General features: G+C 45.1%; 1 protein-coding gene across 5 annotated transcripts in view; it reads left to right on the forward strand.

Moving 5' to 3' along the window:
- Nucleotides 1–10,543: 10,543 nt before the first annotated feature.
- Nucleotides 10,544–26,580, forward strand: part of TAF1 (TATA-box binding protein associated factor 1) — a 99,051-nt gene continuing 83,014 nt past the window's right edge. For 3 of the 5 annotated variants that reach the window (XM_050776282.1, XM_050776286.1, XM_050776283.1), the window contains exons 1-11: nt 10,544–10,723; nt 11,733–11,847; nt 12,287–12,403; nt 19,051–19,170; nt 21,149–21,390; nt 21,813–22,031; nt 22,443–22,661; nt 23,026–23,233; nt 25,457–25,633; nt 26,176–26,303; nt 26,397–26,504. In XM_050776282.1, the coding sequence (XP_050632239.1) occupies nt 10,544–10,723; nt 11,733–11,847; nt 12,287–12,403; nt 19,051–19,170; nt 21,149–21,390; nt 21,813–22,031; nt 22,443–22,661; nt 23,026–23,233; nt 25,457–25,633; nt 26,176–26,303; nt 26,397–26,504 (1,833 nt within the window). The remainder of the gene's footprint in view (nt 10,724–11,732; nt 11,848–12,286; nt 12,404–19,050; nt 19,171–21,148; nt 21,391–21,812; nt 22,032–22,442; nt 22,662–23,025; nt 23,234–25,456; nt 25,634–26,175; nt 26,304–26,396; nt 26,505–26,580) is intronic. The other 2 variants (XM_050776284.1, XM_050776287.1) reach the window with 1 other exon arrangement.

Raw genomic sequence — 26,580 nt, forward strand, 5'->3', positions numbered from 1 at the left:
GGCGCCTGTAGTCCCAGCTACTCGGGAGGCTGAGGCAGGAGAATGGCGTAAAACCCGGGAGGCGGAGCTTGCAGTGAGCTGAGATCTGGCCACTGCACTCCCGCCTGGGCGACAGAGTGAGACTCCGTCTCAAAAAAAAAAAAAAAAAAAAAAAAAAAAAAATGTGAATATTAGCCGGGTGTGGTGGTGTGCGCCTGTAGTCCCAGCTACTTGAGGGGCTGAGGTGGGAGGATCACTTGAGCCTGGGAGGTCGAGGCTGCTGTGAGCTGGGTTTGTACCACGGTACTCCAGCCTGGGTGACAAAGGGAGACTCTGTCTCAAAAATGAACAAATAAATAAATAAAACTGAACAGGTTCTTTAATGGCAAGACTTTATAAGTTAATGTGACGTATGAAACATTTCTCAAACTTATTTCACCACTGAATTTTTTTTTTTGGTCCCATGCAACACCTATTAGTATGTCTGGTGACATCATTTTTTTTTTTTCTTTTCAGATGGAGTCTCGCTCTGTCGCCCAGGCTGGAGTGCAGTGGCATAATCTCGGCTCACTGCAACCTCCGCCTCCTGGGTTCAAGCAATTCTCTGCCTCAGACTCCTAAGCAGCTAGGATTACAGGCACCTGCCACTGCACCGAGCTAATTTTTGTATTTTTAGTAGAAACAGGGTTTCACCATCTTGGCTAGGCTGGTCTTGAACTCATGACCTCATGATCCACCCACCTCAGCCTCCCAAAGTGTTGGGATTACAGGCATGAGCCACCGTGCCTGGCCGACACCATTTCAAAGAAGCTGGGTTAATGGGAATTAGGAATTTCCAAGGAAGAGGCTGTAAAACCAAAAAGCATAATGTAGTCTTGTTCTTTTGGTGTTTTCCTCTTCATGCCTTTGAGACAAATGTTTATCAGCATAGTCTTATTTGTTCCTCTGCTTTAGGAGATGGGTCTGGCCCTTAGTCATGATAGTGCATTGGAGGTGGGATCTGACAGTGAGATCTGCTATCACATTCTGATAGCACTATGGGCCTTGTGATGTGGAATTACCAATCCCTCTGAAAAAAAGCTTATGTCTGAGTCTTCCCTGTGGCCCCTCTCACTTTCAGCTTTAAGGACAGACCACTCAAGGTTAACCTCCAATAGGGTGCAGTTGCTCACTCCTGTAATCCCAGCTACTCACAAGGCCGAGGCAGGAGGATTGCTTGAGGCCAGGAGTTCCAGAGCGGCCTAGGCAACATAGGGAGACCCCCATCTCTATTAAAAGAAAAAGGAGAAAAAAAATGTTAAGCCCCTAAATAAAACTAACAAATAAAATACTGTCCTGCCAGTCATTGTTGGAGTTCTGTGCTTTTTCTGAGACTTCTCTTTTGCCCTCGTGTCTGGGTTTAGCTTGAGTCTACACAGGCTGTCATGCTTGCTTCCTGTCCTTCCCTGCTCGGAACATCTCCCTGTGTATTTATTCAGCTCTGTGTGCCTTTTGAGGTCTTTTAGTTGCTCCAAAAGTTTTAGCATGTTTGTTCCTTTTTTGTTTTTTTGAGATGGAGTCTCACTTTGTCGCTCAGGCTGGAGTGCAGCGGCACTATTTCAGCTCACTGTAACCTCCACCTCCTGGGCTCAAGCGATTTTCCTGCCTCAGCCTCCCGAGTAGCTGGGATTACAGGTGCCCACCACCACGCCCAACTAATTTTTGTATTTTTAGTAGAGACGGCGTTTCAGCATGTTGGCCAGACTGGTCTGGAACTCCTGACCCCTGGTGATCCACCCGCCTCTGCTTCCCAAAGTGCTGGGATTACAGATGTGAGCCACTGAGAGCGTCCCAGATCCATATCTCTAGCCACTGAGGTCATTCCCCTTGTGGTTATAAAGGAGTTCAAGTTTTGCTGGAGTTGCTAAGCTTGCCCCAGGGCAGTAAGAGTCAGATTCCATGTCCTAGTGGGCCTGCTTCTCTTCCCTGCTTGTATTTTCCACCTTTTTCATTTGATCCGGAAGGAAAACTTGCTTCTTCACCTGGTGCACAGTGGTTGATAACTCCACTGTGCACACATGCTCCCCGTCAAATAGCATTGGGTTTTTGAGAGTTTAGGAAATGAAGCTAAGGGATTGCATGGTCCCCACCCCCTGCAGTGGGTAAAGTGTCTGTGCTTTGTTCTGTGGTAGCCTCCCTGTTGTTCTTTGACAAGGTTTGGTCGGCACAGCCTCCTGGACAGGGCTGACAGATAAAATACCCAATGCCCTGTTAAATTTGAACTTCAAATAAACAGATAATTTTCTATAATTTTTCTAAATCCCCAAATTCTGTATTTTTTTCAACAGAAAATTTTCAGTGTATATACCATGCAATATTTGGAACATACACTAAAACATTATTGTTTATCTGAAATTCAAATTTAATGGGCCATCTCGTGTTTTTATTTGATAAATCTGTCAAGCCTACTCTTGGAGAATCTGGAACCTGAAAGTCAAGCAGATATCAAGTATTGATAGAAGATAAAAGGTTACATAAGCTTCCTATTCTCCTTCCTTTTCTTCTGGTTTCTCTTTTCCCTCACCATGGGCTAAAGTGTTTGTTGTTTTTTTCTTTCTTTTTTTTTTTGCTTTTCTTTCATCACTGTACCCTTAACTTTGGATAGCTCTTCACTGTTGACACCATTGGTTGTCTAATGGCTGTGGCGAGTCCAGGTTGGACATGTGAACCCTGAAAATTTGAGACAAGTTTCAGTTAATTTAGAAAGTTTTATTTTGCCAAGATTGAGGATGTGAGCCCGTGACACAGCCTCTGGAAGTCCTGAAAACATGTGCCCAAGGTAGTCAGAGCAGTTTGGTTTTATATATTTTAGGAGAAATGAGACATCAATGAACATATGTCAGATGAACATTGGTTCAGTCTGGAAAGGCGGGACATCTCCAATCAGGGGGGGTGCTTTCAGGTCATAGGTAAATAAGAGACAAATGGTTGTATTCTTTTGAGTTTCTGATTAGCCTCTCCAAAGGCGGCAATCAGATATGCATTTATCTCAGTGAGCAGAGGGATGACTTTGAATAAAAAGGGAGGCAGGTTTGCTCTAAGCAGTTCCCAGTTTGACTTTTCACTTTAGCTTAGTGATTTTTGGGGACCCAAGCTATTTTCCTTTCACATTTCCCTCCTTTTTATTTTTAAAAATCTTCTGGAGAAAGCACTTTAGAAGAAAATGAGTCTCTGGTTCTAGGTTTTGTCTGTTCTCTCATGGCTAGGATGGTTTATTCCTAGATGGGTAGGTCCTGAGTTATTAGGAAAGTTCATTTTTATTATTTATGTATTAATATTTAAGACACAGTCTCATTCTGTCACCCAGGCTGGAGTGTAGTGGTATGATCTCAGCTCACTGCAAGCTCTGCCTTCTGGGTTCAAGTGATTCTTGTGTCTCAGCCTCCCGAGTAGCTGGGATTACAGGTATAAGCCATAAAAACACCTGGCTAATTTTTGTGTTTTTAGTAGAGATGGGGTCTCACCATGTTGTCCAGGCTGGTCTTGAACTCCTGACCTCAGGTGATCTGCCAGCCTCAACCTCCCAAAGTGCTGGGGTTACAGGCATGAGCCACCGCACCTGGCCAACACACTTTTGCAATGATACCAGCAATTTAGTCCATCCTGAAAGAACTGAGGGTCCTGAGAATTTAAGCAGTCAAATGCAGTTTTTTTACATAATGAACTGAGGAAAGGCCGGGTATGATGGCTCACATCTGTAATCCCAGCACTTTGGGAGGCCGAGGTGGGCTGGAGCTCAAGAGTTAGAGACCAGTCTGGGCAATATGGTAAAACCCTCTTTCTTTTTTTGAGACAGAGTCTCCCTCTGTCGCCCAGGCTGGAGTACAGTGCCACGAACTCGGCTCACTGCAAGCTCCGCCTCCCAGGTTCATGCCATTCTCCTGCCTTAGCCTCCTGAGTAGCTGGGACTACAGGGTTTTGGAGTTGTAAGTTTTGCTTTGCCTTGTTTTAAAACAAGCATAGCATGCCACCACGCCCTGCTAATTTTTTGTAGTTTTAGTAGAGACGAGGTTTCACCGTGTTAGCCAGGATGGTCTCGATCTCCTGACCTCGTGATTCGCCCGCCTCGGCCTCTAAAAGTGCTGGGATTACAGGCGTGAGCTACTGCGCCCGGCCGTGAAACCATTTCTACAAAAAATACAAAAATTAGCTGGGCGTTGTAATGTGTGCCTGTAGTCCCAGTAATCGGAAGGCTGAGGTGGGAGGATAGCTTGAGCCCCAGAGGGAGAGGTTGCAGTGAGCTGAGATTGGACCACTGCACTCCAGCCTGGGTGACGAGAGTCAGACCCTGTCTCAGGGCCAGGCGTGGTAGTACGCACCTGTAATCCCAGCACTTTGGGAGGCTGAGGTGGGCGGATCACTTGAAGCCAGGAGTTCAAGACCAGCCTGTCCAACATGGCAAAACCCTGTCTCTACTTGAAAAAAAAAAAAAAAAAAAAAAAAAAAGAAAGAAAAATTAAAAGAATTACCCAGGCATGGTGGTGCATGCCTATAGTCACAGCTACTCGAGAGGCTGAAGCAGGAGAATTGCTTGAACCCAGGAGGCGGAGGTTACAGTGAGCCGAGATTGTGCCACTGCACTCCAGCCTGGGTGACAGAGCAAGACTCCATCTCAAAAACAAAAACAAAGAGTCAGACCCTGTCTCAAAAAAAAAGAAAAAAATAGGTGGTCTCCAGCTGCCAGCTACATCTTCAATAATTGTCTTGTCCCTTCTTACAATGAGTTATCTATTTGTAAACCGCTTTTTGTTGTTTTCTTCAAGAGAGAGTCTTGCTCTGTCACCCAGGGTAGAGTGCAGTGGTGCAATTTTGGCTCACTGCAACCTCTGCCTCCTGGGTTCAAGTGATTCTCATGCCTCAGCCACCCGAGTAGCTGGGATGACAGGCCTGCGCCACCACGCCCAGATAATTTTTGTATTTTTAGTAGAAGCAGGGTTTCACCATGTTGGCCAGGCTGGTTTCGAACTCCTGGCCTCAAGAAATTCACCCACCTTGGCCTCCTAAAGTGCTGGAATTACAGGCGTGAGCCACCTCACCCAGCCAACTGCTGATTTCTTTATGGCATTGTCCCCATAAACTTTTCATAAAGCACCAATGATTTCACCATTCTTTCACCCAAACTTGAACATAAACTTGATGTTGTTGCTTCAATTATAGAAGAATTCATATTGTTCTGATAGGGCTCTTTTCAAACTGATGTCTTATCCTTTTTAGTGCCTGAAACTAGATGCTGTTCAGACTTTTTTTTTTTTTTTTTTTTTTTTTGAGATGGAGTCTCACTCTGTAGCCCAAGCTGGAGTGCAGTGGTGTGATGTTGGCTCACTGCAACCTCCGCCTCCCGGGCTCAAGCGATTCTCATGCCTCAGCCTCTGGAGTAACTGGGACTACAGGGGTGTGCCACCATGCCCGACTAACTTTTGAATTTTAGTAGAGACAGGGTTTCACCATGTTGCCCAGCTGGGTCTCAAACTCCTGAGCTCAGGTGATCCGCCTGCCTAGGCCTCCCAAAGTGCTGGGATTACAGGCATGAACCATCGTGCCCGGCCTCAGCAAATAATTATTAAGCTCCTACTATGTTACAAGCATTACCATACTAGGGGCCGGAGTTGTAAAGACAAGACATCATTTAATGTGCTTTGCCTCTTCCAGTCATCTCAGCAAAATATCCTTCAATATCCTTCTGTTTGTTATAAAAATTGACTAATTCTGGCTGGTAATTGTGTGTAGTGCTGGTGCACTAGTAAGGAAAGAACCATGTTTTTTTAATCAAACTCAGCTTCATTGAGGTATAATTTATATAACATAAAATCCACCCATTTCAAGTGTACAATTTAATACTTTTTAATATTTACTTAGTTGTGCAGCCATCTCCAAGATCCAGTTTTAGAACATTTCTATCATCCCAAAAAGATGTCTCATTCACTAAATCCCTGTTCCCACCTCTAGCCCTAGACAAACTAGTCTACTTTCTTTTACAGATGTCTTTTCTGGGTATTTCATATAAATGAAATAATGTAATATATGGTCTTTTGTAACTTCATTCATTTTGGATGTTTTCAACACACATTCATTTTGTAGCATGCATTAGTACTTCATTTCTTTTTTAGAGATGGGGTCTTGATGTGTTGCCCAGGCCAGAGTCCAGTGGCTATTCACAGGCACAGTCATACCATGCTAAACCTTGAACTCCTGAGATTAAGCGATCCTCCTGCCTCAGCTTCCGAAGTAGCTGGAACTACAAGTGCTGGCCACTCTGCCTGGTTACATTTCTTTTTATTGCTGAATAATATTCCATTATGTGGATATCCCATACTTTGCTTATCAGTTGATGGACATTTGGGTTGTTTCTACTTTTTGGCTATCATTAACACTGCTGTGAACATGTACAAGGTTTTGTGTGGACATATGTTTTAATTCTCTTGGGTAGAAAACCATGAGTGAAATTGTTGGGTTACAAGGTAAATTTACATAAAACCATTTTTTTTTTTAAATTTTTTTGAGACGGGAGTCTCACTCTGTCGCCCAGGCTGAAGTGCGGTGGCGTGATCTCCGCTCACTGCAATCTCTGTCTCCTAGGTTCAAGCTATTCTCTTTCTCCACCCTCCCAAGTAACTGGAATTACATGCATGTGCCACCACGCCCAGCTAATTTTTTTGTATTTTTAGTAGAGATGGGGTTTCACCATGTTGGTCAGGCTGGTCTTTAACTCCTGACCTGCCTTGGCCTCCCAAAGTGCTGGGATTACAGGCGTGAGCCATTGTGCCCGGCCTATTTTTAAAAACTTTTTTTTTGAGATGGAGTCTTGCTTTGTCGCCCAGGCTGGAGTGCAGTGGCGTGATCTTGGTTCACTGCCAACCACCGTCTCCTGGGTTCAAGCGATTCTCTTGCCTCAGCCTCCTGAGTCACTGGGATTACAGGCGCCCGCCACCGCATCTGGCTAATTTTTGTATTTTTAGTAGAGACAGGGTTTCACCATGTCGGCTAGGCTGGTCTCAACTCCTGACTTCAGGTGATCTGCCCACCTTGGCCTCCCAAAGTGCTGGGATTACAGAAGTGAGCCACCATGCCCGGACTATTTTAATTTTTAATTTTTGAGACAGTGTCTTGCTCTGTTGCCCAGGCTGGAGTGCAGTGGTGCGATCTCAGCTCACTGTAAGCTCCGCCTCCCGGGTTCACGCCATTCTCCTGCCTCAGCCTCCCGAGTAGCTGGGATTACAGGCGCCTGCCACCTCGCCCGGCTAATTTTTTGTATCTTTAGTAGAGATGGGGTTTCACCGTGTTAGCCTGACCTCATGATCCACCCGCCTCGGCCTCCCAAAGTGCTGGGATTACAAGTGTGAGCCACCTCGCCCGGCCGCCTATTTTTATTTTTAAAAAGATTTTAATTTTACTTTTTGGACAGAACAGCGTGAACATATAAAAGCATGTTTTGAATCAAGAATGGTATCTTTAGGTTAGGTGTGGTGGCTCATGCCTGTAATCCCAACACTCTGGGAGGCCAAGGCAGGAGGACTGCTTGAGCTCAGGAGTTCAAGACCATCCTGGGCTACATAGTGAGACCCTGTTTCTACCAAAAAAAAAAAAAAAAAAAAAAAAAGAATATTGTTATCTTTTATATTTATAGGACCTGAAGTCTCCTTCCACATCCTGTAAGCCTCTACCTCTCATTGCATCTGCTTTTTCTCAAGCACAAGCATCCAAGAGAAAATATGTTGTACTAAATAACTTTTTTTTTTTTTTAGACGGCGTCTGGCTCTGTCGACCAGGCTGGAGTGCAGTGGCGCAATCTAAGTTCACTGCCAATCTCCGTCTCTTGGATTCAAGCAATTCTCTTGCCTCAGCCTCCCGAATCACTGGGATTACAGGCGCCCACCACCGCATCCGGCTAATATTTGTATTTGTATTTCTAGTAGAGATGGGGTTTCACCACGTTGGCTAGGCTGGTCTCGAACTCCTGACTTCAGGTGATCTGCCCGCCTGGGCCTCCCAAAGTGCTGGGATTACAGGAGTGAGCCACCGTGCCCAGCCTATTTTTACTTTTTAAAAAATTTTTATTTTACTTTTTGGACCAAACAATGTGAATATATAAAGCCATGTTTTGAATCAAGAATGGTATCTTTAGGTTAGGTGTGGTGGCTCATACCTGTAATCCCAACACTTTGGGAGGCCAAGGTGGGAGGATTGTTTGGGCTCAGGAGTTCAAGACCACCCTGGACTACATAGTGAGACCTTGTCTCTCCAAAAAAAAAAAAAAAAGTTATCTTTTATATTTATAGGACCTGAGTCTCCCTACAAGCCTCTACTTTTATTCAATCTGCTTTTCCTCAAGTACAAGCATCCAAGAGACAATATATTGTACTAAATAATTTTTTTTTTTTTTTTTGAGACAGTCTGGCTCTGTTGCCCAGGTTGGAGTGCAGCGGCGTGATCTCAGCTCACTGCAACCTCCACCTCCCGGGTTCAAGCGATTCTCCAGCCTCAGCTTCCCAAGTAGCTGGGACTACAGGTGTGCGCCACTGTGTCAGCTAATTTTCTTGTATTTTTAGTAAAGACAGGGTTTCAAAGTGTTGGCCAGGTTGGTCTCGAGCTCCTGACCTCAGGTGATCCGTCCACGTAGGCCTCCCAAAGTGCTGGGATTACAGCTGTGAGCCACTGCGCCGGGGTGCTACATAACTAACCATAAAGTACATTAAAAAGCATTCCAGGCTGCAATATATGTATATATGTTTTTTTTTTTTTGAGAGGGAGTCTTGCTCTGTCGCCCAGGCTAGAATGCAGTGGCCGGATCTCAGCTCACTGCAAGCTCCGCCTCCCGGGTTTACGCCATTCTCCTGCCTCAGCCTCCCAAGTAGCTGGGACTACAGACGCCCGCCACCTCGCCCGGCTAGTTTTTTTGTATTTTTTAGTAGAGACGGAGTTTCACCTGTTAGCCAGGATGGTCTTGATCTCCTGACCTCGTGATCCGCGCGAAAAAGTGCTGAGATTACAGGCTTGAGCCACCGTGCCCGGCCCTGTATTTTAACCTGAATCAATCTAAGGAAACAAGAGAAATTCAGATCATGGAATGTTTTCAAGACAACTTGCCTGGCTTCTTCCAAATATTCAGTGTCATGAAAAACAAAGAAAAAGGCAGGTGGATTCTGGACTAAAGGAAGATGACCAAATACAATGCATGGAAAGTGAATGGATCCTAGAGTGGAAAAAAATGAAAATGAGGAAGAGTGCTATGGTGTGGTACGGAAATTATTTCAGTCTATGTTATTATAATAAGTGAAAAAAGCAAGGTGAAGGCCGGGCGTGGTGGCTCACGCCTGTAATCCCAGCACTTCGGGAGGCTGAAGCGAGCAGATTGCTTGAGCCTAGGAGTTTGAAACCAGCCTGTGCAACATGACGAAACCCTGTAAAATGTCCCAACTAGGACAACTGGGGAAATTTAAGTGCGGACTCTTTGTTAAATAATATTGACTTACTTCCTAAAGATGTGATAAAGGTACTTTGGTTCCGTAATTAAGACGCTTATTTTTAGGAGTGAAGAACAAGATGCCCGTAAATGGTTTAGAAAAACAAAAATCCTAGCAAAATGTTAACAATTGTGAATCTAGGTTAAGGGTCAGCTGTTCATTTTACTAAACTTTCACATTTTCCGAAATAAAACGTTGGGGGAAAAAGTCTGTTTGAGGCGGGCTGGAGTGCAGTGGCCCGATCACAGGTCATTGCAGTTTCCAACTCCTGGCTCCCACCTCAGACCCCCCAATAGCTGGGACTACAGGAACTGGCCACCACAGCTGGCTAATTTTTTAGATTTTGTGTAGGGATGGAGTCTCGCTTTCTTGCCCCAGCTGGCCTCATACTCGTGGGCTCAAGCGATCCTCCCACCTCTGCCTCTCAAAGTGGTGGAACTACAGGCCTGAGCCACCGCGCCTGGTCAAAAAATCAATTTCTAGGGAAAAATGTCAACTCAAAACAAGTAACCTGCAAAGATACCTTCAGCATAGCTGGGGAATGCCCGTATTTACGTCAAGGCTCTCCTTGGGAAGAAGCAGTGAAATCGCAGGCAGCACAAAGACCGGCTCTTATCCCTACTTCCGGGTATTGTGGCACAGGAACCCGAGGTTGCCAGAGCGTAAGCCACGTGACCCGAGCAACTCCTTCTGACTGGAGGAAGAGCCATTGCTCTAATTCGGTGCCGTGAGAAAGCTCGCGCGCAGAGCAGTGGGAGCGGGCGGGACTGAATATTTTCTTTGACCAACCGCTTTCCACGTATCCATCCTCCTGATCCCGTAGCGTCGAATCAAAAGCCGTTAGTAAAGTAGTTACTTCTTTCTCTTAGGATAGCCGGTCTTTCCGGGTTTTTCCCCCCTCCCCCTCCTCCCTCCCATCTCCCCCCTTCCCCCTCCCCTCCTCTCCCTTCCCCTCCCTTCCCCTCCCTTCCCCTCCCCACCTTTATTCAGCTTCCGGTAGAGGCTGGTAGGGTAAGGGAGCTCAGTAAGTCACTTCTGTGCGACTGTTGTTTTATTTCCGGTCTATGGGACCCGGCTGCGATTTGCTGTTGCGGGCAGCAGGTACCATCAGTGCTGCCGCCATCATGTCAGACACGGACAGCGACGAAGATTCCGCTGGAGGCGGCCCATTTTCTTTAGCGGGTTTCCTCTTCGGCAACATCAATGGAGCCGGGCAGCTGGAGGGGGAAAGCGTCTTGGATGATGTGAGGGGGTGGGCGTGGGGGTAGGGCTGGGGAGGGTGCGGCTAAGCAGAGGAAGGAGGTGCAGGGAGGAAAGCAAAGGGTGCTCAGGCAGCGAGAACTGGGCGCAGTTAACGCCGGGGAGGAGGATCCCGCCCTCGTGGGTGCGGGAGCAGCGTCGCGTGGGAGTGATCAGTTCTGGGGGAGGGTGGGCAGAAGAGAGCGCGAGGCGAGCCCGGGGCCAGGGGCGTAGGGAATGGTGGCTTTGGAGCTAGTGCTCTGCCGACCAAACAGTAGGACACATGCTTGTTTTGCCTAATGAGATGGCTTCCCACCCGTAACCTGCTTGGAGATTCTTGACACTTCCTGCCCCTCTGACATCGCTAGGCTGAGATGGCTCTATAGAGCCAGAGGACTGGACAGGACCTGCCCCCCGCTCGTTTGGTTCTGGCCCCAGGCTTACGACAATGGGGTGTTCTTAGCACCCAGGCGGGCCTCCTGGTCCCAGTGCGCCTTATAGGTGGTTCTCCCAGCGTCTTCACTGACATCCGTGAAATAGTGTCCTGCGCCCTCGTGAAACTACCCCGCCTTCACTTAGGCCCGTTTTCTTGAGGGGTGAAGCTGTCGGCCGCTGTGGCCCCTACTGTGCCACAGGCCCATGCGAAACTTGGCCCGAACGAGCCCCGTCTCGCCGCCTCCAATCCCACTCATCTCCCTGCCTTGGCCCTGATTCCGAGAACAACTGTTCCATTCGTTCAGTCTTGGTAGTTCTTTGATTCGTCTTCTCTTGTAGTGTTATATTTTAAAGTGTAGGCGATGCAGTTGGCTGTGGTGCTTTAATAAAGATCTGATCGATGGGAAGTTTGGTAGATAGATATTGCAGTTCTTGAACGTGTTACTCCTTTTGGCACACTGCACAGTCATTTTTCATGTGGATTTGTGACTTTGTTGTGGACCAGGGAAATAAGCCTTTCTGGTGTGGGAATCGTAGGTTTAGTTGTTGTCTTCGACTCTGGTGCTGTCCCTTTTTCAGGAGTGTAAGAAGCACTTGGCAGGCTTGGGGGCTTTGGGGCTGGGCAACCTGATCACTGAACTCACGGCAAATGAAGAATTGACCGGGACTGACGGTGCCTTGGTAAATGATGAAGGTGAAGTCTGGGTTGTGAGGAGTAGGTGGGGGAGGAGGCTAGCCACCTACTATATATGTACTTTTGTGTGTGTGTAAGATGGAGTTTTGCTCTGTCTCCCAGGTTGGAGTGCAGTGGGGCGATCTCGGCTGACTGCAACCTCCGCCACCCGGGTTCAAGCATTTCTCCTGTCTGAGCCTCCCAAGTAGCTGGGACTACAGGCGCGCGCCACCACGCCCGGCTAATTTTTGTATTTTTAGTAGAGACAGGGTTTCATCATAGTGGTCAGAGTGGTCTCGAACTCCTGACCTGAGGTGATCCGCCCGCCTCGGCCCCCCAAAGTGCTGGGATTATAGGCGTGAGCCACCACATCCAGCCTGTACATGTACTTTTAAATGGGAATTACCTGAGGGAGTGAGGGTCACTTACTGTTGTTGCGATTCTCCCTGCTTTTTCATAGGGTGGATTAGGAGTACGGAAGATGCTGTGGACTATTCAGACATCAACGAGGTGGCAGAAGATGAAAGCCGAAGATACCAGCAGACAATGGGAACCTTGCAGCCCCTTTGCCACTCAGGTGATTCTTTGGTGTATTAGCTTGAACATTCCAGTGCATTATCCTGCTGTATAGTCCAGTTTGGGCTCTGGTTTCCATGCCTGCTTTCTGCCATTGTTCCTGCTCTCTATGCCTTTGCTTTGCTCCTCTCCCTTTGTCAGCTGAGTTCCAAGTAGCTGTTATCTTTTTTTGTTCTGGCCAGTGTTAACTGTACTCGTGGTTATTCCTCATACTGTTCAGTCATGAATTCTTGGTTAATGACAAGTAGCTTCCTTGTCATCTGGTATTTGAATACCTGCAGGGGTTTGTGGGATGCACTTCAAAGTTGGAAACTATGAAACAAATTCAGTTTTTGCCCTGAAGGAATTGATAGTTCAAGAGGGATGCAAGGTCATACATAAACAGTGAACTAAGGCAGGACGCGGTGGCTCACGCCAGCACTTTGGGAGACCGAGGCGGGCGTATTACCTACCTGAGGTTGGGAGTTTGAGACAAGCCTGACAAACATGGAGAAACTCGGTCTACTAAAAATACAAAATTAGCCAGGCGTGGTGGCACATGGACTGTAATACCAGGTACTCGGGAGGCTGAGGCAGGAGAATTGCTTCAAACCGGCAGGCGGAGGTTGCAGTGAGCCTACATCGCGCCACTAGACTCCAGCCTGGGCGACAGAGCGAGACTCCATCTCAAAATAAAAAGAAACTTCCTGTCAGTTTAGAGTACATAACAAGTGCTCAAACAACTAGCTAATTGTATTACTTTTGATAAAATTCCACAGCTAAGGTTCTGATTCCACACTACAATTAGCAAATCTAAGACTGTTTACTGAGGTTCTATACAATGTAGCATTCCTTAATGTACCAGACCAGAGAAGAAGAAAACATATTTGCAAGCAGGTATCAAGTTCATTGTTTACGCAGGGTGCGGTGGCTCACGCCTGTAGGGGAGCATGGTCATTTGAGGTCAGGAGTTCGAAACCTGTCTGGCCAACATGGTGAAACCCCGTCTCTACTAAAAATAGAAGAAAATTGGCCAGGTGTGGGATTACATGCCTGTAATCCCAGCTACTCGGGGGGCTGAGACAGGAGAATTGCTTCAAACCGGAGGCGGAGGTTACAGTGAGCTGAGATCAAGCTCCGCCTCCTGGGTTCATGCTATTTTCCTGCCTTTGCCTCCTCAGTAGCTGGGACTACAGGCGCCCGCCACCTTGCCCGGCTAATTTTTATTTTTATTTTTATTTTTATTTTTGGTAGAGATAGGGTTTCACCGTGTTAGCCAGGATGGTCTCCATCTCCTGACCTCGTGATCACCCCGCCTTGGCCTCCCAAAGTGCTGGGATTACAGGCGTGAGCCACCGCACCTGGCCTAGGCAGTGTGTTTCGAAGATAATGAAGTTGGCTGGGTGTGGTGGCTCAGGCCTTTGTAAACCCAGCACTTTGGGAGTCCCAAGTGGGCAGATAATGTGAGGCCAGGAGTTCGAGACCAGCCTGGCCAACATGGAGAAACCCCTTCTCTACTAAAAGTACAAAAGTTAGCTGGGCATGGTGGCGTGCGTCTGTAGTCCCAGCTACTCGGGAGGCTGAGGCATGAGAATCGCTTGAACCCAGGGAGGGGGAGGTTACAGTGAGCCAAAATGACGCTGCTGCATTCCAGCCTGTGCGGCAAGAGCTAAACGCTGTCTCAAAAGATAATGAAGTCCGTTTTCGGAACTTGAGGAATTCAATTTAGTGGTCTGGAATCTAGAGCTATTGGTCCACAGTTCTTTATAGTTCATTCTTTGCACTGCCCTGTTCTGCCTCTCACTGCCTGAAACTGCCCCTGCCACCCCCCCGACGGAGCCTCTCTCTGTCACCAAGGCTGGAGTGCAGTGGCGCAATCTTGCCTCACTGCAACATCCACCTACCGGGTTCAAGTGATTCTCCCACCTCAGCCTCCCCAGTAGCTGGGACTACAGGTGCGTGCCACCACTCCCAGCTAATTTTTCTTGTGTTTTTAGTAGAGATGAGGTTTTGCCATGTTGGCCAGGCTGGTCTCGAACTCCTGATCTCAGGTGATCCACCCACCTTTGCCTCCCAAAGTGTTGGGATTACAGGTGTGAGCCACCCTGCCCGGCCTGCTTGAAAGTTTTATATGAAGTTGCTCGTTATTTATTCATTGTCCACCTCTTCGAACTAGATTTCAGGCTGCTGATAAATGTGAATAAAACCTTGGTAAATACTTGAACTTAATTTTTTCGGGACAGCTTATGGATTTGAGTGCTGCTTATATTGAAAAGAATTAACTGTACTGCATATACGAAAATTAACCCATGAAAAATAGAAGATATAAGCCCTGCCTTTAAGGATATTGTTATCTTGTGGGGAAGATGACATAAATAAATGCAGAACAATTATTCATAGTAAGGCGAACCAACTATGAGCTCATGTTTCTGTATATAGAGTGTTATATTTAGTTTTGATGGGCTGCCAGAATAGGTAAGTCAATAGCTGTCATTTTTGAGCACCCTGACTGAGGGGAGATGGTGGCAGTTATTATTTTCAGTAGAAGTTATAATTTCCAGGTTTGTGTTTGTTGTCTTGACTAGGGATGGTAAGGAAAAGGCTGGGAGTTTCCCTAGGTGAGTTTTATGAGCTAACTTCCTGGAAAAGGAGGATGCTACATTTGATAGAATCTCAGTACTCTGGGATGCTCATTTCTAAGTTCTCTTGTCCTCTAGGGGTGCCTTCACCTATACCCTTAGCTTTTTCCTTCCTTGGCATTGGTTCCTTTGCGTGGCTTGATTTACAAGGGTGCTTCTTGGGAATAATTGGAAGTGGATGTAGATTGCTAATAAAGCTTTCGTGGAGGTGAATTTTGAGTAGAATTTTGAAAGTGAGGCAAGATTTGGTGGAGAAGGAGCAGCAGTTCATTTTGGTTTGAAAACATGGCTTGTCTAAAGTTTTGGAGATATTTAGAAATAAGCAAGTCATGTGTGTAGAGGGGGGAATTAGCCATTAGGTTTTCTTGAAAGGAGTAGAAAACATGCTGCCAAATAGCAAGAACCAAGAATAGAGCAATTTCACAGTACCTTTATGTATGTATTACTTGGGATTTGATGACATAAGGAATTGTAAACCATCATAGACTGTTGAGTGAGAGGCAGGATGGTATAATGAAAAGAAAAGGACTTTGGAGTCAAAGTGTCCTAGGCTTAGAGTGTCATAGATTCAAATTCCAACTCCACATTTAGTGTGACTGTGAGCATGTTGCTCAATCTCTGAGGCTTGGATTTCTCATTTGTAATAATCCCTCTGTTTTCTTGTCAGTAGTAAAGGTGATAATAGTTACATTAATAATAGTTTTGTGAGAATTTAAGTTTATCACATGATGTGAAAGCACATAGTATAATGGTAAATGCTCTTGTCAATATTAGTTGACTTTCCTTTTTTCCTGCTTTGCTAGTTTACAGTCTTAGAGGCTTCCCTTTGTGATGCTTTAGAAGAGTGATACTTGTCGCTATGGGGTTTTGATTAATAAAAGAGTGAATGTCACATCAACTTGGAGGCTGTTCTTGCAGGCTAGAGATATAAAGTTATTAAGGTCTGAAGTAGGGTGACAATTGTAGAAAATGATAGCTAGGGTCAGGCCGGGCGTGGTGGCTCACGCCTATAATCCCAGCACTTTGGGAGGCCGAGGACAATGGATAACTTGAGGTCAGGAGTTCAAGTCCAGCCTGACCAACATGGTGATACCCCGTCTATACTAAAAATGCAAAAATTAGCCGGCTATGGTGGCACACTTCTGTAATCCCAGCTACTTGGGAGGCTGAGACAGAAGAATCGCTTGAACCCGGGAGGCGAAGGTTGCAGTGAACCTAGATCATGCCAGTGCACTCCAGCCTGGGGGACAAAAGCGAAACTCCGCCTCAAAAAAAAAAAAGATAGCTAGGGTCAAACTTAGAAGATACTGATAAAGTATCATAGGACTTGGTTGCCTATAGTCCCAGCTACTCAGGAGGCTGTGGCAGGAAGATAACTTGAGCCTAGGAGTTGGAGGTTGCAGTGAACTATGATCAAGCCTCTGCTCTAGCCTGGGCAACAGAGCATGACCCCTGTCTCAAAAAATAAATAAATAAATAAATAAAATACAGGGCTTGGTGAGTGAGGAATTGTGTTGGAAAGATGTAGGCTTTGTTGTTAAACCAGGCTTGTATTGTGATTTTGTCACTTAAAATTCAGTCTCTTCCATATCTCAGGATAATTCCTGTTGTGAAGTGTTACTGGGAGGATTATACATAAAACATCTAGAAATGCCTGGCACATAATGGAAGTTTTATAGTAGGAAGTTGCTATGCTTTTTTTTTTTTTTGAGACGGAGTCTTGCTCTGTCGCCCAGGCTGGAGTGCAGTGGCACAGGCAGGGCTCACTGTAAACTCTGCCTCCTGGGTTCAAGCGATTATCCTGTCTCAGCCTCCTGAGTAGCTGGGACTACAGGCCCATGCCACCTCTCCCAGCTAATTTTTTGAATTTTAGTAGAGACTGGGTTTCACCATGTTGCCTAGGCTGGTCTTGAACTCCTGAACTCAGGCAATCCGCCTGCCTCAGCCTCCCAAAGTGCTGGGATTACAGGTGTGAGCCACCTCGCTGGCCCTACACTTACTATTTGTAATGATCAACTGGACAAATGTATATTGGGGGTCACGAGATTGATGAAGGAGACAGTGGACTAAAGTCATAAGCGGGGAAAATGCATGTGGATGTGATGTTGATAGGGAATTTAAAAGAGATAAAGGATATTTCAGTGTTTTATAAGGTACAGTTGTTAAATATCTGAGTAGAAAGATTCTTTAGGAAGCAGAAGAGTTGTGGAATTGTAGAGGAGGTAAATTTTTTTTTTTTTTTTGAGACAAGAGTCTCCCTCTGTCACCCGGGCTGGAGTGCAGTGGCGCGATCTTGGCTCACTGCAACCTCTGCCACCTGTGTTCAAGCGATTCTCCTGCCTCAGCCTCCCGAGTAGCTGGGACTACAGGCGCCTGCCATTGCGCCCAGCTAATTTTTGTATTTTTAATAGAGATGGGGTTTCACCGTGTTAGCCAGGATGGTCTCGATCTCCTGACCTCATGATCCACCTGCCTCGGCCTCCCAAAGTGCTGGGGTTACAGGCGTGAGCCACCGTGCCCAGCCCGAGGAGGTAACTTAAGGCCGCATATGTGTATTTGGGTTTAATCCAGGTGAAGGTGATTCTTGAGAAAGGGAATGGGGAATGTGCAGGGGAATAAAAGCAGAGTCTTCAGGACGAAATCTTGAGTGATGCCAATGGCTAAAGGGCCATGAAAAGAGTAATAAACTGCAGATGATAGATAGAAAAACTGTGTCATCTCTCATTTGAGAGATGAGAAGAAAGACCAGTCTTACGGGAAACTGACAGAGGGAGAAGATTCCCAAAGTGCTGGCAATTACACGTGCGAGCCACTGTGCCCGGCCCAGTATGAAAATTCTAAAAAAGATATGGTCAGGAAAGGAGCAAAGGTTTCAAACAGCTCTTGGAAGCTCTTTCATATGTTGTATGATTATTTATTTATTTATTTATTTATTTATTTATTTATTTTTTTGAGATACAGTTTCACTGTGTCGCCCAGGCTGGAGTGCAGTGGCGCAACCTCGGTTTACTGCAACCTTCACCTCCCAGTTCAAGTGATTCTTGTGCCTTGGCCTCCTGAGTAGCTGGGATTATAGGCACATGCCACCACTCCTGGCTAATTTTTGTGTATTTGACAGAGATGGGGTTTCATCATGTTGGCCAGGCTGGTCTCGGAACTCCTGACCTCAGGTGATCTGCCCACCTCAGCCTCCCAAAGTGCTGGCGTGAGCCACTGTGCCCAGCCATCATGTCTTGTATGAGGTGTTATTCATGTTATAGCAATTGACTTGCACCTTGACGTCATCTCTTTCTAAAGGCTAAAGCTATGTTTCAGATATATATATGTAAAATATTTTGAGGCATGGTCTTGCTCTGTCACACGATTACTGCTCGTCAGTGCCTTGACCTCCCAGGCTCAAACCGTACCTCCACCCCAGCCTCCTGAGTAGCTAGTACTACAGGCATGTGTCACCATGCGTAGCTAATTTTTGTATTTTTTGTGGAGATGGGGTTTCTCCATGTTGTTTAGGCTGGTCTTAAAATTCTGGGCTCAAGCCATCTGCCCATCTTGGCCTCCCAAAGTGCTGGGATTACAGGTGTGAGCCGTCATGCCTGGCCCTCACCTTGCTTTTTTCACTTGTGTGTTCTTAAGGGATATGGATAGTGCTTCATGGGGTACTTTAAATTATTGAGTGGCCCTGTAGTCCCAGCACTTCGGGAGGCTGAGGCGGGCAGATCACGAGGTCAGGAGTTCGAGACCAGCCTGACCGACATGATGAAACCCTGTCTCTACTAAAAATAAAAAAATTAGCCAGGCATGGTGGCGCATGCCTATAATCCCACCTACTCAGGAGGCTGAGGCAGGAGAATCACTTGGACTCGGGAGGTGGAGGTTACAGTGAGCTGAGATTGTGCCACCGTACTCCAGCCTGCGCAACAGAGTGAGACTCCATCTTAAAAAAAAAAACAAAAAATTGAGTGGCAAGGAAGCTTAAGGCGGTTGTGTAATATTTTGGATATTGAGGAGATCACGTTCTTGGTTTTATTAGATTATGATGAAGATGACTATGATGCTGATTGTGAAGACATTGATTGCAAGTTGATGCCTCCTCCACCTCCACCCCCGGGACCAATGAAGAAGGATAAGGACCAGGATGCTGTTACCGGTGGTAAGTAGAGATTGTCTACTTTTGTGTTAGGAGCAAGTTTCCATTCATAAGTCCAGTCTTGTGGCTCACACATAAGGGACAAACTTAAGCTTATACGAAAGGACAAAACTTCTAGAAATAATTCATACAATCTCAAATTTTTGTATTAAAGGGAAGTTTTAAAACATTTGACCACAGTATTTTAACGTGCTCAATATATAGTAGTTTAGTCAATGGTTCTCAAATCTGGTTACCCATCAGAATCACTTAGAGTCTTTAAAAAAAAAAAGCAAAAAAACACCAATACCTGACTTTCACCCCTTGAACCTGATTCAGAAGATCTTGGGTAGAGTCCAGGAATTAAATTTAATTAATTAATTAATTTTTTTTTTTTTGAGAAAGAGTCTTGCTGTGTTGCCCAGGTTGGAGTGCAGTAGCACGATCTTGGCTCACTGCAACTTCTGCCTCCCGGGTTCAAGTAATTCTTGTGCCTCAGCCTCTAGAGTAGGGGCTGGAACTCCTGACCTCAAGTGATCCTCTTGCCTTGGCCTTCCAAAGTGCTGGGATTACAGGTGTGATCCACTGCGCCCTGCCGAACCCAAGAATTTTAAAGAGTTTCTTAAGTAATTTATGATACAACTGATCTGTATACTGGTATTTAGAAACTACTTGTTTAGATGGCTTTATTTTCAGTGAAGTGGTTAAATAAGGAAGGTGCCCTGGAATGTTGATAAATCAGATAGTGTCAACTACCAGATATTCGGAGATTTCAAAGGCTGGTAGAGTCTTCAGTGTTTATCTTACCTATTCCTGTAACAGTAACTGTCCTAGGCTTGAAAATTGGGGAAGAGCAGTGTGTTTGATTGACCTGTATGTTGAGGCTTGCATTTACCTAAATTCTTCCTGTTGGAGTTTTAAGCCATTTCTTTTTAACAGTCTGCTAAATGTCAGCTGTTTCATAGATCTTCTTTATGCCAAAGAATCTTAATGTTGTCCTGTGGGCTTAAAAAGATGTTCCAGGCCGGGCGCTGTAATTACAGGCTCAAGCCTGTAATCCTAGCACTTTGGGAGGCCGAGACGGGCGGATCACAAGGTCAGCAGATCGAGACCATCCTGGTTAACACGGTGAAACCCCGTCTCTACTAAAAAATACAAAAAACTAGCCGGGCGAGGTGGCAGGCGCCTGTAGTCCCAGCTACTCGGGAGGCTGAGCCAGGAGAATGGCGTAAACCCGGGAGGCGGAGCTTGCAGTGAGCTGAGATCTGGCCACTGCACTCCAGCCTGGGCGACAGAGCTAGACTCCGACTCAAAAAAAAAAAACAAAAAAAAAAGATGTTCCAGCTCATGGGTCTCTGAACTAGGACTACCTGAGTGGTATAAAGTATTACATAATTTTGCTATTGGTCACAACATTGGTTACAATATTGGTTACTTAACAGAAAGTAGGGCCAGGCGTGGTGGCTCACACCTGTAATCCAAGCGCTTTGGGAGGTGGAGACGGGCAGATCATTTGAGGTCAGGAGTTCGAGACCAGCCTGGCCAAGACGGTGAAACCCCGTCTCTACTAAAAATACAAGAATTTAGCCAGCCGTGGTGGCGCATGACTGTAATCCCAGCTACTCAGGAGGCTGAGGCAGGAGAATCACTTGAACCTGGGAGATAGAGGTTTCAGTGAGCTGAGATCTCACCACTGCACTCCAGCCTCTGCGACAGAGCAAGTCTCGTCTCAAAAAAAAAAACACCGAAAGTAGTAAACCTAGTAATAGTGTTTGTTTTCTCATCACAACCGTAGGGTACCAGGTACGTGGTGAGTTGGGGGATGATGGGAGATAACGAGTTAGAAGAGTTTTCTGGGTTGCATACTAGTATTATGATTTGGGTGCTTGGGCCTATATCTCCTGGCATTGAGCCATGTGTATAGCCTAAAGTGGGTGTTTGCGGAATTCGAGGAAATATATTCACAGTTATATGCCAAAGGGGTTTCTCTTCCTTGTTGCAGTGTCTGAAAATGGAGAAGGCATCATCTTGCCCTCCATCATTGCCCCTTCCTCTTTGGCCTCAGAGAAAGTGGACTTCAGTAGTTCCTCTGACTCAGAATCTGAGATGGGATCTCAGGAAACAACACAGGCAGAATCTGAGGATGGAAAGCTGACCCTTCCATTGGCTGGGATTATGCAACATGATGCCACCAAGCTGTTGCCAAGTGTCACAGAACTTTTTCCAGAATTTCGACCTGGAAAGGTACATTGTATGGAGAATGCCCAGATTGCAAACCACCGACCTCTTCCAAATAATGAGTTTCGTTGTTAAGATGCTGAGTATGGAATAGACCTAAGGGTTTCCTTACTCAGTGACATACTCTTGGCTATATAAGAGTTCTTCACACTGTATTAGGTCTTTTTTTTAAAGTTGTATATATTGATAGTAAATGTGATTTTATGCTGTTCTCATTGGAAATTTCCCTGTTACCTTAAAAGAACTAGTCCAAATTATTAAGGAACACTTCTTTACTTTGTTGTTAGATGTTGTAAGTCTGAATGTAACACTCCTTTATTTCTCCTCCGCATTTGAATAGATCTCTCAAGGGTGTTTTCAGGCCCAGATGCTGCTGTTTTCCTATCTGACTTTGAGTCTCTGTCATAGTGATGTATTCTGTGTTCTAGGTGTTACGCTTCCTACGTCTTTTTGGACCAGGGAAGAATGTCCCATCTGTTTGGCGGAGTGCTCGGAGAAAGAGGAAGAAGAAGCACCGTGAGCTGATACAAGAAGAGCAGATCCAGGAGGTGGAATGCTCAGTAGAATCAGAAGTCAGCCAGAAGTCTTTGTGGAACTACGACTACGCTCCACCACCACCTCCAGAGCAGTGTCTCTCTGATGATGAAGTAGGCAAAATGGAGACCTGAGATTAAGGCTTATGAGAGGAACAAATGAATTCAATGAATTCTCTCTAGTTTATGTCTAAATTGTAAATAACACCATAGCAGATAGAATTCTGTGCTAATTCTCAATGAGTAATCATGGGTTCAGTCTCAGCGGCTGCCCCTTCCCTATTGTAAAAGAAAAATGTTTGGTGGGGTAGGCGGGGATGAGAGGGATAGATGGTGATATGCTGCTGAATAAGGTTTGATCGATAGGCAGAATGTGCTATGATACATCTCCATTGTTTACATTCTAACTCCAGGTAAATCATCCTCAGTTTGTCTAAGTTCCCCTCCTGACTGTTAACTCTCTATAGCCTTAGGACAGCTGGGATCAGGAAATTCTCCCTGCTCTACTTCTTTTTTCTGTTACAGATCACAATGATGGCTCCTGTGGAGTCCAAATTTTCCCAATCAACTGGAGATATAGATAAAGTGACAGATACCAAGCCAAGAGTGGCTGAGTGGCGTTATGGGCCTGCCCGACTGTGGTACGATATGCTGGGTGTCCCTGAAGATGGCAGTGGGTTTGACTATGGCTTCAAACTGAGAAAGACAGAACATGAACCTGTGATAAAATCTAGAATGATAGAGGTGAGCAACACTGGTATATAAGAAAGGAATCAGTGTACTCAGGTCCTATTACTTTTACTAACTTTACTTTTTAATTTGGGAGATATTGGGTGGAGTTTCTTTAGTGGGAGATTGAGGTGTCTCAGCCTTTTATTTGGTATGGTATATCACCCTGGTAGCTAGGTCCTATACTAAGGATTCTGTTTGTGAAGTGAGTGCTGTGCCAGACTAGGAGTGGGAAGAGGCAAATATTCCTCTGTTATCAAGTGGTTGTTTCAAGTAAAGGACCGCTTACGATGTGTCTGTATCTCTAATGTGGAATTTGGAGTGTAAACTTTGACCAGTGACCAATCGAGGGTGTGTTTTTTCTTCCCTACTTACCCAGGAATTTAGGAAACTTGAGGAAAACAATGGCACTGATCTTCTGGCTGATGAAAACTTCCTGATGGTGACACAGCTGCATTGGGAGGATGATATCATCTGGGATGGGGAGGATGTCAAACACAAAGGGACAAAACCTCAGCGTGCAAGCCTAGCAGGCTGGCTTCCTTCTAGCATGACTAGGAATGCGATGGCTTACAATGTTCAGCAAGGTGTGCTTCTGTGCTAGCTGTGTCCAGCATATACTGCCCTTAATCTTAGTCACCATAAGTGGGCTTAGCTGTGTGTGTGTTTTGTTTTGTTTTTTTTTTTTTTTTTTTTTGAGAGAGAGTTTCGCTCTTGTTGCCCAGGATGGAGTGCAATGGTGCAATCTCGGCTCACTGCAACCTCCGCCTCCCGGGTTCAAGCGATTCTCCTGCCTCGGCCTCTGGAGTGGCTGGGATTACAGGCATGTACCACCATGCCTGACTAATTTTTGTATTTTTAGTAGAGACGGAGTTTCTCCATGTTGGTCAGGCTGGTCTCGAACTCCCGACCTCAGGTGATACACCCGCCTCAGCCTCCCAAAGTGCTGGAATTACAGGTATGAGCCACCACACCTGGCCTGAAGTTAAAGATCTTTCTGAACTATAACAGTACTTTATAGTATATTTTTGTTTCCCAAGTCCCTTTGTATTTAGAATTCTAGTTTCCTTTTTTTCTCCTTAAATAGGTTTGTGTGTTTTTTTTTAAGGTATGCCATGATTCATGTAAAAAACTTTGAAAATACAGTATAGTGTTAAAAAAAAAGTCACTGGTAATCTATCTGGAGATTATCAACTGTTAATTTTTGGTGTATTTTCAGTGTTCTCTGTGTGTATGTAGTTGAGCTCATTTCTATATGTACAGTTTTTGTGTATTGTGCTTTTCACTTAATAAATATTTTTCTCTCTTTCATTTTTTATTATTTATTATTGAGACAGGGCCTCACTTTGTTGCCCAGACTAGTTTCAAACTCCTGGACTCAAGCGATCTTCCTGCCTTGGCCTCCCAGAGTGCTGAGATTACAAGCAAGAACCACCCAACCCAGCCACATAAATATTATTGTGTTCTTTATAAAAATGTTTAATGACATGGGAAACTCATTCATTTTATTTTAATTAAATTATTATTTTTTTTGTAGAGGTAGAGTCTTATATGTTGCTCAGGCTGGACTCCTGGGCTCAGGTGATCCTCCTGCCTCAGCCTCTCAAGTAGCCGAGACTTGAGGTGCACACCACCACACCTGGCTTGAGAAACTCATTTTAAATGGAAAGAAAGAAGATATGAAACAACATATATGATATCCTATTAGTGTAAATGAAAAAAAGCAGACTGCATAAACATAGAAAGCTGGATTACTTCTACATTTTGGAGGAAAAACAAAAATTTTTTTTTTTTTTTTGAGAAAACAGTCTCTGTTGCCCAGGGTGCAATGTGTTGGCGCGATCTTGGCTCACTGCAACATCCGCCTCCCAGGTTGAAGTGATTCTTGTGCCTCAGCCTCCCGAGTAGCTGGAATTATAGGTGTGCACCACTGTGCTCAGATAATTTTTGTATTTTTAGTAGAGATGGAGTTTCACCAGGTTGGCCAGGCTGGTCTTGAACTCCTGACCTCAAGTGATCTGCCTGCCTTGGCCTCTTAAAGTCCTGGGATTATAGGCGTGAGCCACCGCACCCGGATACAAAAATGTCTGATTTTTAAAACCTAAGAAATAGGTTTTTTCCTTTCCATTCTGCCCACTTTATGGGTTGTGTATTATTATTATGAATGTTTCATAATTTACTGATACATGTTGCATTTGTTAATAAAATTTATTACCATTTATTGTTAGCATACTTTACCATATCATTCACTATAAGCAATTCTTTCTTAAACATTTAGGTTATTTAAATTTCAACTATTGTAAACAGTGTTGCAATGAACATTTTTGACTGCAACATTGTTTTATTTTTATTTATTTTTTGAGACAGAATTTCACTCTTGTTGCCCAGGCTGGAGTGCAATGGCACGATCTCAGATCACTGCAACCTTTGCCTCCCAGGTTTGAGTGATTGTCCTGCCTCAGCCTCCTGAGTAGCTGGGATTACAGGCATGTGCCACCACACCCAGCTAAGTTTTGTATTTTTTGTAAAGATGGGGTTTCTCCATATTGGTCAGGTTGGTCTTGAACTCCTGACCTGAAGTGATCCACCTGCCTTGGCCTCCCAAAATGCTGTGATTACAGGTGTGAGCCACCGCGCCCAGCCTGCAACGTTATTTTAAAGTGAGAAATGCGCTGTGTAGGTTCCTTTTCAGTGGGCACATGAGTAACTCACATTACTCATGTTACTCATAAAAAATCTTTGCCAGAATCTTGATTGAAAGGGGCATAAATGTTTTCTCTGTTACTATTTCCTCCTTGCGCTTTGACTAGGTTTTGCAGCCACCCTTGATGATGACAAACCTTGGTACTCCATTTTTCCCATTGACAATGAGGATCTGGTGTATGGACGCTGGGAGGACAATATCATTTGGGATGCTCAGGCCATGCCCCGGCTGTTGGAACCTCCTGTTTTGACACTTGATCCCAATGATGAGAACCTCATTTTGGGTATATTACTGGCAGAGGCCAGTGTTCCTTCTCCTTTGACAACTTGCTGTTAATGTCAACAGGCAGGAGGAAATCAGAAGGGTTGGAGAAGATTAGGACTAGAAACTTACAGGTAGTGGCTTGAAAGAGCAAAGTTTTGGCTGTTTATATTTGTGTATATGCTTAGGGAACACTCATGTAGGAATATTGGAAAGTTGCAACTTTGAGATGTCAGGAGCATAGTTTGTTCCGTTAGTGAATCATGGACTGGAAACTTCTAGGTAGCAGTTTCAGAGAGAGCAAAGTTGTAGCTGTTAGTTTTTAATTTGTGTATTCCCTAGGGAAAACTCATGTAGGAATGTCAGTAGTACCTTTGAGATGTCAAGCATGTAGTTCAGTTAGTAAATCATGGACTAGAAGTTACCTGGGGTGGGATGAAAGATCTAGTTAATAACTTCATTGGGACATCCATCACCTTAAAAAAGAAGAAAACTGGATACTTGTCTGTAGGAAAGGTGAATCTTCAGGGAGAGCAACTCAAGTGATTTTTGTTTTATTCTCAGAAATTCCTGATGAGAAGGAAGAGGCCACCTCTAACTCCCCCTCCAAGGAGAGTAAGAAGGAATCATCTCTGAAGAAGAGTCGAATTCTCTTAGGGAAAACAGGGGTCATCAAGGAGGAACCACAGCAGGTGTGTGAAGAAAAAAGGGGCTTGGCGTTTAGAGGAACAAAGGTAATAGAGAAGGATAGTCTGACCAAGATTTGTTTGATTATCTATCATTAGAACATGTCTCAGCCAGAAGTGAAAGATCCGTGGAATCTCTCCAATGATGAGTATTATTACCCCAAGCAACAGGGTCTTCGAGGCACCTTTGGAGGGAATATTATCCAGGTACAAATAGTGTCTTTTCTGTGGTAGAGGAGAACCCCATGGCTTTGTTCTGACGGAGGATATGGGAAAATCTTGC

This window comes from Macaca thibetana, chromosome X, assembly GCF_024542745.1.
Source record: "Macaca thibetana thibetana isolate TM-01 chromosome X, ASM2454274v1, whole genome shotgun sequence".
NCBI classification, from domain to species: domain Eukaryota; kingdom Metazoa; phylum Chordata; class Mammalia; order Primates; family Cercopithecidae; genus Macaca; species Macaca thibetana.